Genomic DNA, 10,127 nt, shown 5'->3' on the forward strand with positions numbered 1-10,127 from the left:
CTTAAATGTGGAGTGGCATTTTTGTGAGAGCTGGAAATGCAGAGTAACCTAGTAATGTGCAGATGTAATCATTCGTTGTGGTGGTGGTTCTGTTTAAATCCTACTACTGATTTTTAGGCTTAACTTTTAAGCCTTCTAGTAAACAAGTTGATTTTTGTACTGACCTGCATGGTCCTAACACTAGTGAGTTAAAAATCTGAATTAAAAAGCAAATGTGCATATAATTTCCAAACAGTTCTTAATACGAATCATACAGAATGATGGCTGATAATTAGTATTCCAGATACACTGGCTTTTAATTCATTTGATTATAACTTTCCAGTTTGTTTGTTCATTTGTTTTATCACTTAAAAACATCTTGGCTTACTGCTTATTTTTTATTAATAGAACTGACTTTAGGGGGCTGTAAGCTGCATTTCTTTCTTACATAGCATATTTAATATGACTCTCTTATTCCTGGCTGGTCACACTGGCACACATCCTTCAAATAAAATGTAGTGTAATTTGTTGTTGCCTCTGAGACTTCCCAATAATTTCTGGAAAGAGTGTATCAGGAGCAAAACATTAATCAAGTAATTTCATTATTTTTTTTTTTGTTAATGCTTCAGAGTTAACACAGTAGGAGGCCAAAATTGCAAATACTATAGCTGCTTAAAATGCATTTATTCAATTATGTGTAAGTAAGTCTGCTGGTAAATAGGTCACCCAGAAACATATTCTCCCCTTGTTCCTAGATACTTTGTATATTGAAGAGTAAGAAAAATTGAAAGCCAAGTTTCCTAAATAATAGCCCACCAGTTCTGTTGCAGTATGTTAGTGAAGGTGTTGGTGTTTCCACTCTCTGTGAATTTTCACCACCAACCATAAATGATAAACAGCATCTTTTCAGCCTCCCAACATTTTGTAAGGGGTGTAGATGGGTCTGCATTGCATTCTGAATTAGATTATGGTTCTTGAAAATTCCTACATCACTCACACTAGCAACAGCTGGTCAGTAGCGGAATTGCACTGAAAATCTGAAAAATGAGTCAGTAAGAAAAGGAGATAAAAGTTGTTGAACAAAACAAAAAAGCAGAATTACAGTAGTATAATACTTTCGACTAATAATTTCATAGATGCTAGTTTTTAATTATAGACACAGATTATGAACTGGCTTCTTTGAAGAAAGTATTTGGCATTCAACAGAACAAATTATTGGTAGGAATGAAAGGCCTGACCATCTTCAAGTTAGCAGAGATGAACAACATACTTCTGAAAGCAGTGTGGGTTAGCTGCAGTTGGGGGATTTCTTCTCAAGGCCTGTTTTGGGCTGACTTTGATGCCCACTGAGGTTAATAGTGTTTTTTTTAATGATATGATGGAATTTTAATTAAGCCTTAAATGTTTATAGAAGACTGTATTGTGCATGTATACATAAATTAATATTTAAGGCTGCTAAATGTTTCCAGAGTGCAAATTTTACAAATAACATGTTGTGCTTTTATGCTGTTGATTTGATCATGGAGAAAAATCAATGGTGATAACCAGTGAAATTACAGAAGTATCATTTGTGATCCATAAGAAGCCCCAAATTAATATATTACATTCTGACACCAAGTACCTCTGCCTCATTTGAATAATCTTCTACTGTTCATTCTCACCAAGCACAGAAAGAGACTGACGCTATTCAGAAGGTGGAGAATGAATGTAGGGATAACTTCTTAAAGGTCTGACCAGCCCTCTTTAGAACTACTGTCTGAAACCTCAGAATTTCACTGTTTATGCTTTTTATTTTGATTCAACAGGAGTTATATTATATTATATTCCAACAAAATATGAAATAATTTTAGGCTGTATTTACCATTATAAGACTTTTTTTTTCGTTCTTTCTTTATAAAGCAGTAGGTGGTAGTGTTTAATTTGCAAAAAATAAAAGTTATAAGTGTATAAATTAGGCCATCTTTAGTCTCATTTGTAACTCTATTTTAGAATTGATACAATAATGTCACAGGTGATCAAGGTTATGTGTTTGCTAAGCACTTCCCATGTATATTATACACACAGGCTTTCCAAAATCTGAATTTCAAAACTGATTTTAATCTTCTATCCTTCCAGACTATTTGGTTATCACTAATAGTATTAACACTTAAGGATATCCCTGTTAGCTATATAATTATTCCATCCAGATATTTACAGTACATAGGTTGGACAGGACCTGCTGTGCATTCTAAAGGCCTAAGTAGCAGTTGTTTTCTTATATTCTTCTAGGCATATGAAGTAATGAGGTGCTGCAGTGATTTTAATCTTTCCTTCTTAGGTTAAGTGATTCATTCTTCTTTCTTCTAGATCCACAGAGTGAAATATAAATTAGTGTGCTTTAGTACTTTACTTTTTAAAGTATCTAGTTCATTCCAAAGTGAAAACTGTCCTATATTAGTATGACCTTTTGAGAAATGTCATAGCAGTAGTATTGATCAGTGACACTAGTTACAGAAATAATGCAGAAAAGGAGCCAGAATCTCAGCTGAAGTCTGTATAAATCTCATCTGTCTCACTCAGTTGGAGTGATGCTGATGTTGCAATATTTATGCAAAATGGGGAAGAACTTGGCTGCTTTCATATCTCTAAATTTAGTATGTGGGTGGGCCAGGACAGTGAGCGGTTTATAACATCTCTGTGCAGCAAAGTTAATAAATCCATTTTGTACGTGACCTCTGTAAACCTTTCGTCATCCATTAAAAATGTTGCTGTGCTGTTGACAATAAGTGTCAGTACCAAGGAAGACAGGAGGAAGACCTAGTACACTTAGTTCCTGTAACATAAAAGCCACTATAATTATGGGTCATTTGCCTGGTTTCTTTGGTAATTAAGAGTTTTAATTGCTTCTAGTTCTAGGGAATTAGCTAAGCTTTTCATTATGCATATTGTGTTCCATATTCATAGTCTCTTCTCATACACTAAGCTTACTGACATCATGGAAGTCAATTAGGTCTTTCAAGGCAGAGCAGTGAAGTACATTTATTTTATGAACTGGATTAGAAAGTTTCTGAAAAGCCTTGATAATGCTGTTCTGTGCAACATTTAAGCTTAGTCTTCAAAAGGGAGAGCCTGCCAGGGCTTCATTTACTGTTTGTGAATGCATATAGTGCTTAGGGTCACAAACTAATCTGTTCTTAAAAAGAAAAGCTTTGGCAGAACTGTACTTCAGTCCTAACAACAGTTGTTCCAGGATTACATATTTGTAGTACAAATACTGATCAACAGTTGAAAATATCACATTGATCAAACTGGAGTAGGAAAAGAAGGAATTTAGAGACTGTATAAAGGAAATTAACACGAGAGATTGGTTTGGTTCCATTGGCTCATTGAAATTCATTAGTTAACATTTGCTTTATGAAATGCAAGGTAGAAGGCACATTTTGCTTTTCCTTGACTGACTCCAAGTAGTTGCTGACATCTTGATGCTGAGGGCAAATGTTTTAAAAAGAAAAGGAAGCAGAAAGGGTTTGCTTCCTCTTTTCTTTTCCAGTCTCTGATTACAGGCCATAGATATACAATATAGATATATATCTATATGTCTTGCAAAAATGTTTTCTTTGATTGTAAAAAAGTTTTTACAGGTTGCAGCTTGGTTTTGTGAGAGCACAGCCAGAACAGATAAACTTTGTGCATCCTTAATCTTTTCTGGTCAAAAAGCATTTTAAGGAGCCTAAAAGATGCAGTGTACTAATGTATGTTCTCCCAGTGCATCAAATCTGGATTCAGTCAAAAGTTAAATTAAGTTTAATAATTCATTGCTCTCATCCAGCAAGTATTAGTTGCCACAATCTATTATATTGTGAAAAAAAGGATAAGAAAACCCATCTTGAGTATGTAGGAAAGGATTTGATACTTTGGTAATGACTGCAGAGAAGAGCCTAATGGATGAGAGAGAAATTTATGATAAGGCAGAGTTGCCATGTCTGAAGGGTGTAGGGAACATTGTACTTACCATCCCAAAGTCTGTACTGAATTACTGAAATGACTTGTGACAGTGATTTTTTATATTATTAGTATATTATTAGTAGTATATTATTAGTAGTAGCACTGCTAATAATATTGGTAATAGATGCAGTCTGAATTGCAGAACTGTTAGAAACCGTATGTCAGCATAGGTCAGAATTCTTGGATGCTTGGACACTAAAGGTTGCTTTGTATTGTCCATGACCAAAAATTCAAACTCAAGACCACTTAACATCAAGTTCAGACTAGCTGATCCACCTGACTTTGTATGAATCGTTGACAATGCAGTTGAAATGTGTGTGTGTGAAATTGTTTTAAGTGTGTTTTAAATGGTTTTAAAGTAATTTGACCTATTTCCTGTCCTTACTGTGGTCCTCAGCTAATACTACTGCAAAACTTTACCTTACATGCTTAATGCTGTCTTTCTTGCAACTTTTGTGGAAAGGAAAAACTTTATGTTTAGTGTTACTAATTACCAATTTTTAAAAAACAAAGAAGACTCTGCCATTGTAACATAATTTAAAATATTTAAACATATTTCAATTTAATTCAGTTACTTCAATTCTTCAATGTTATATTTCATGTCTAGAAAATGTTTATGTTTTGCTGAAACGTACCCTAGCCACAAAGTATGGAAAAGTTCTGTGAAGTGGTACACTGGCCAATTGCAAAAGCTGCAGTATTATTCAGATATATGCAAAAAAGTTGTAAGGGCAAACTTTTCAACATTTCAGTTATTCATATATGTTTATATTTTTGAGATCTAAACAGATAACACTATAAAATTACTGCAGCAGTGAGAGGGATAAGAAGCAGTGTGGGTCAAAGTCTAATTCTAAGTCAGGTGTTGAAGTAGCTTTCTAATTTTTCTTAATGAACCCTGAATTAGGCAAAACAAACATTACTGAAGGTGGGATTGTATCTTTGTTTAAATCATATGTACTTTTAATGAATTGTCCTTTTGTAACTGTGGAAGTTTTTTAAGTAGTTGACTGAGCTCTTGATTTTTTCCTTAAATCAACCATAGATATTATTTTCCAATAAATATGTGTAATTTGTTTCTGTAAGAATATACCTTTGGTTGTTTTCTTCAAAGTTTTTCCAGTCTTTGTGTATTTTATATATGTGCACCTATATAGATAATGCATACCATAAATGAATGGTATAAAGAGGTAGGATGGTTCATTTCTGCTACTTTGATTAGTTTTTTTACAACAGTTCTGTTTTTACAGTTGGTGTAGTAATCAAAACAAAACAGTGAAAAGTGCTTTTAGATTGATTTACAAAATATTAGGTTTTAAGTGCTTGCTTTTTTCAGAAAAAAAAATAAATCCAATAATTAAAACTAACAGTATTTAACCAGATTAGTATGAAATGCTGAAACACTGAAGAAGAGTTGAATTTTTAAACAAAATAGTATAGCATTTCAGTTTTCAAAATACTGTGTTATATATTTATTATTGAATTGTACTGTTAAACTACAAAATTCACACATATAATGTATTCATTATTTTTAACAACTTTGATTCCATACTGCAATCTTGAATGATTTCAACTATTTTAAGATACAGAACTTTTACCTGACTATACTACTTCTCTAAGTGTAAGAGCCCAATATAATTGCTGATTTTCTTTGTCAGCATTGCTTTGGAACTAAGAAACTAGAACGTGAATTGAAGAGCACTCTTTTGTCAAATACCTTCTGTCTTACTATTAGGACCCCTTACCTAGGCTCCTAATATTGACCTGGGTACTGTAGTCTTCGCCACTCTCATATGCATAAGAAATGTCACACCTGCAAGTGAAAGCACTACTTCTGCCATTTTACAGGTTATAAAGTTACAGAGTTATGTTGCCTGCTTATAAAGGTATTAAAGTATACACTTCACTTTAAGCTTGTGCTTAAACCTATCACCAGAAAAGGATTCGCTTTCTAGATAACCAGTTGTTGGGATTTAAGTATGAGTATAGATGCCTTTTTGAATTGAAATGAATTTAAATTATATATTATATATATAATTATAATATATTATATATATATTATATTATATATTATATATATTATATTATATATATTATATTATATATTATATATTATGTATATATATTATATATATAATTATAATATATATATTATATATAATATATATATTATATATATTAAAATGATAATTTTAATTATCATGCAGATGTTCCAGTTGATAGGTTTACCCTTGTTCTAATTAGGGACAGAAATTGAAGTTCACTTTCCTACTAATTTTTATTCAGTATCATTCTCTTTTTAAAATAGAATACACAAAGTTTGTAATAACATTGTTTTTTCACATCTTTCCCCTCACCTCTTTGTTTCTCAGTGTCTTGTGTTTGAAGATTCACCACTAGGAGTCAAAGGAGCACTGGCAGCAGGAATGCAAGTGGTTATGATTCCAGATGAAAATTTAAATCCAGATCTTAAAAAGGAGTCAACTCTACTGCTGAACTCCATGGAGGACTTCAAACCAGAACTCTTTGGCTTACCAGCATATGATTAATGCCTAGTGTTTATGCACATAAGCTTGACTGGAGTTCACAAAAGTGAATTAAATCTTATTGAGGTTTTATAATTGTTTTGCTTTTTCTCTCTTTCTTAAAGCTAGAATACAAAAATCCTGTTGACACCAAGTCTTCCAACCTTTGAAAGTTGACTGGAATATTACTTATTTGCTCTCATGATAAATGCTAAATTAAAGCAGCATTTCATCTTGTGAAGTGAATCCAGCCTTGTTCTCTGTAGATCATAATGTTTTCTGGGAATATTATGAAACTATTTAGACAATTTATGGTAACTGCATTGGAAGCTTCTTGTTCTGTTTCTCCTTGAATGGCTTACTGTTTAGCTCTTAACCACAAATCTGTTCTGGATTGGCTTTTATCCCATTACATTGTTTTTGATACAGTTACTGCTATCAACATGTTTATCCATTTCCTCATCCTGTGGTTGCCTGTCTATTCCCCTTTGTATCCTCTTGTCATTTTTTGTAGTTATTATCCAGGATTTCCTTGTACTTACTTTTCTCCTTGGAGGTTTTATGAGATGACTTCCAGAGATCCCTTACAACCTCTGTTATTCTGTAATTCTGTGATTATCTTTTTTGGGCATGTTAAATGCCTACTAGAGGTATACAAGGTTATATGGCTCGACTTTTTAACCAAAGTGCTTTGCATCTTCCTTCCTTCCTTGTATTCTTCTTGTTTTCCATATTGCCGTGTACCCTACCCTTTCATACTTCTGAAATGAATTCATCCATTCTCCTTGTTTTAATGCTGATGAAGTTAGGGATTCTAATTCCTTCATACCCAAATAGCTTTCTCTAGGCCATCCTTACTTTTCTGCTCTTCCTTGAGTCCTTTTTTTGGTGTGTTCACTGGAGACAGTCTTGAAATCTATTTTTAAAATAAAGTATACTTTGGGTTGATTTAAATACTTAAAATTTATTTTCCTGGCTACTAATTTCCACAAAATTTTTATGTTGTCATCTTTCCCTGTTACCTTTGATTCTGGAATCTTGTCAAGGCAAAGGTAGGGACTCTTAAGAAACTGCTAGACATAGACAGGTTTTGGTAGAATCCAGAAGTACATACATGCCAAGATGGAAGCAATGTCTTTTACTTTTCGTTGTTCAAAGAAAGCTGTAGTGTATGGGTTTATTACTTTTATAAAATAAATTATAGCATATAAAAATAATTTTTTGTTTGATTGTCCATAAAGTACTCAAAAAATCCTGGGAAAATATCTGTCCCCCATAAAATCAATGTATATGAAGTTGGTCAAATAAGAAAATTTGAACTCTTCTTATTTTTTTTAAAAAAAACATCTGTTTATCTGTCTTCCTCACAAAACCTTTTCTAGGCATTTTTGATACTCACTGTTTTAGTTGGAAGGTTTTTTGTTCAGCAACAAAAATAAATGACTCATTGATGCTTCAGTGCTTCAGTATTTACCATGACGTTCCTCATGTTTGTTTTTTTCCTCCAAAATTAACAAATAAATAAATACACAAATTACTTTTACTTCTTTTCACAGACTATTACAATTTTCTGTTGCTGTAGTCTGTTCATAAGTCAAAAACAAATTAAGACATTAAGACAATTTTATTCCATATAGTCAGTCAAATATGAGCTAGATGGTACTAGAAGAAGATCTTTAATACATATAGTATAAAATTTTGAAGTTTAATTCTTTTCATTCAAGAATCTGGAAGCATTGTTTTAAAAAAGGGTAAATACTATTTCAATGTAGATACTGTACATATTATATAATTTCTTTAAGCCCATGGATATTTACACAGTGACAACAAACCACCGCATCCAAATTAAATTCAATTTCTGGTCTTTCCAGGCAAGATAACAAAAATATTACTTATGTTATATAACACAAAGTGTTACTGTAGAGCAATAATTCTGAGCTTTCAAGTGTAAAACAGATGCTTGATGGGATCCCCTTTGTTCATAATCACTGAATTCCAACAGGGAAGCTACTACAACCTTTAATAAGCTGTAATTAGTAGTTTTTTGGAAGTTTGGCATATAGTTAATTTAACTGTAGAGTTTTACAAAAAAAATAAAATAAAAATGAAGCATATCTCATTCACAGTTCACCTCAAAGGAACTACTATCAAAATCTTGCTTTTATTTATTTATATTTTTTAAGATGCAGAGAATAATAAATATAAAACACCACAAAATCAGAATTACTTTACAAAGAGAAGTAATCATGAGATCAGTATGTGATCCTATTTTGATAAGTTCATCATATGCGGAGAATTTAGAAAACTTTAACTTCTTAACTCGAGTAAATTGCGTCCCACAGAATTATTTTTCTGTGCATTTGAATATTCCACCTGACAGTTTTCAATGAGATTATTGCCCCAAACTGCAATCTCTGAATCTCAGACACGTGTGATCACCTTCCCTTCCTTTTAGTAAAATTCTATTCCACATAATTTACTGCTTGCTCTTGACCAGTTTCTTGGTCCTGTGCTCATGGTTATTAAAGGATCATTGTTAGCTTTTCTCTTGACTATGTACACACAATTAAATTGTTCAGGAATAGTAATCTCAAAAATCTTATCTCCATCATGTAAGTAGTGGATATTCATGGCAGCCATAGATCACTGTAGTCATGAACCATATACCAAATATCAACATATGTTTGTATATATTTCTTTATCCACTTTTGGTTCGATCTGTGGCTGTGTAGCTCAATCATCTCAACAACATCTGCTCAGGAAAAAAAAAAAAAAAAAAAAAAAAGATTAAAAACTTGGATCCTTTCCATTCCTTCCATCTGGTGCTTTACAGATGAAGTCCTGGTTTGACTGAACTAAAAAAAATCCATACCAGATCCTGGCTACAGATCATGAGGACATGTGAGCAATCAGGACATTTGAATGCTCCATCTGTGTTTTGTATTAAGAGGACTGTTAAAAACTAATCCAAAAAATCTATCCTCTAACTCAGCAAGCAGACTTCAGTCCCAACAAATACTTAAGTACATGCTTAATTCATTTTCATTAAGCATAGAAAATAAGCACCGACTTAATTTTAAGAATACATTTATTTTTAATGTAGAACATGTGCGTTAGCCATATCCTGAGAATTACAGCCTCCAAGGAATAAGGGTAAAACTTCCTGACCAAGTTTTTGCCATTTGGAAATAGGATAAGTACAGCAAGATGGAGCCAAATTTAACAATGAAAATAAAAAAGGTAAAAATAAAAAGGAAAATGAAAAAGAAAATGCTAGTGATCTATGAGGCGTTCTACTGCACCTTGAACTCCTTTCTGCATCACAAGTGAACTACATTTTACACTTTACTGCAACTCTGATGGGATTCATCCTGATATGTTCAGGTTTGCAAAGATTTTTAGGTTGCAAAGCTAAACAGGAATTTCATGGAATACATTTACGTGAAAATTCATTGCATTCAGAAACTATTCCTGTTCCAATGCAATCCGATGTCTGTGAAGGTCAGCATTTGCCATGTACAAATAAAGATCAGAAAAAGCTGAGATGTTCATTCCTTGCTTGGATTAGATTTCTTTCTAAAGAATGCTGTAGTTAAACCATACAAACCTCTGACCAGAATCAAATTCGGGTTGCATATA

At 32.6% G+C, this 10,127-nt stretch overlaps 1 protein-coding gene across 1 annotated transcript in view; it reads left to right on the forward strand.

The window, feature by feature from the left end:
* PUDP (pseudouridine 5'-phosphatase) overlaps positions 1-9,273 on the forward strand; it is a 54,861-nt gene extending 45,588 nt beyond the window's left edge. The window contains exon 4 of the mRNA XM_035308862.1: positions 6,336-9,273. Within this exon, the coding sequence (XP_035164753.1) occupies positions 6,336-6,512 (177 nt within the window). The 3' untranslated portion in view covers positions 6,513-9,273. The remainder of the gene's footprint in view (positions 1-6,335) is intronic.
* Positions 9,274-10,127: the final 854 nt, after the last annotated feature.

Source organism: Oxyura jamaicensis, chromosome 1 (genome assembly GCF_011077185.1).
Source record: "Oxyura jamaicensis isolate SHBP4307 breed ruddy duck chromosome 1, BPBGC_Ojam_1.0, whole genome shotgun sequence".
NCBI lineage: Eukaryota > Metazoa > Chordata > Aves > Anseriformes > Anatidae > Oxyura > Oxyura jamaicensis.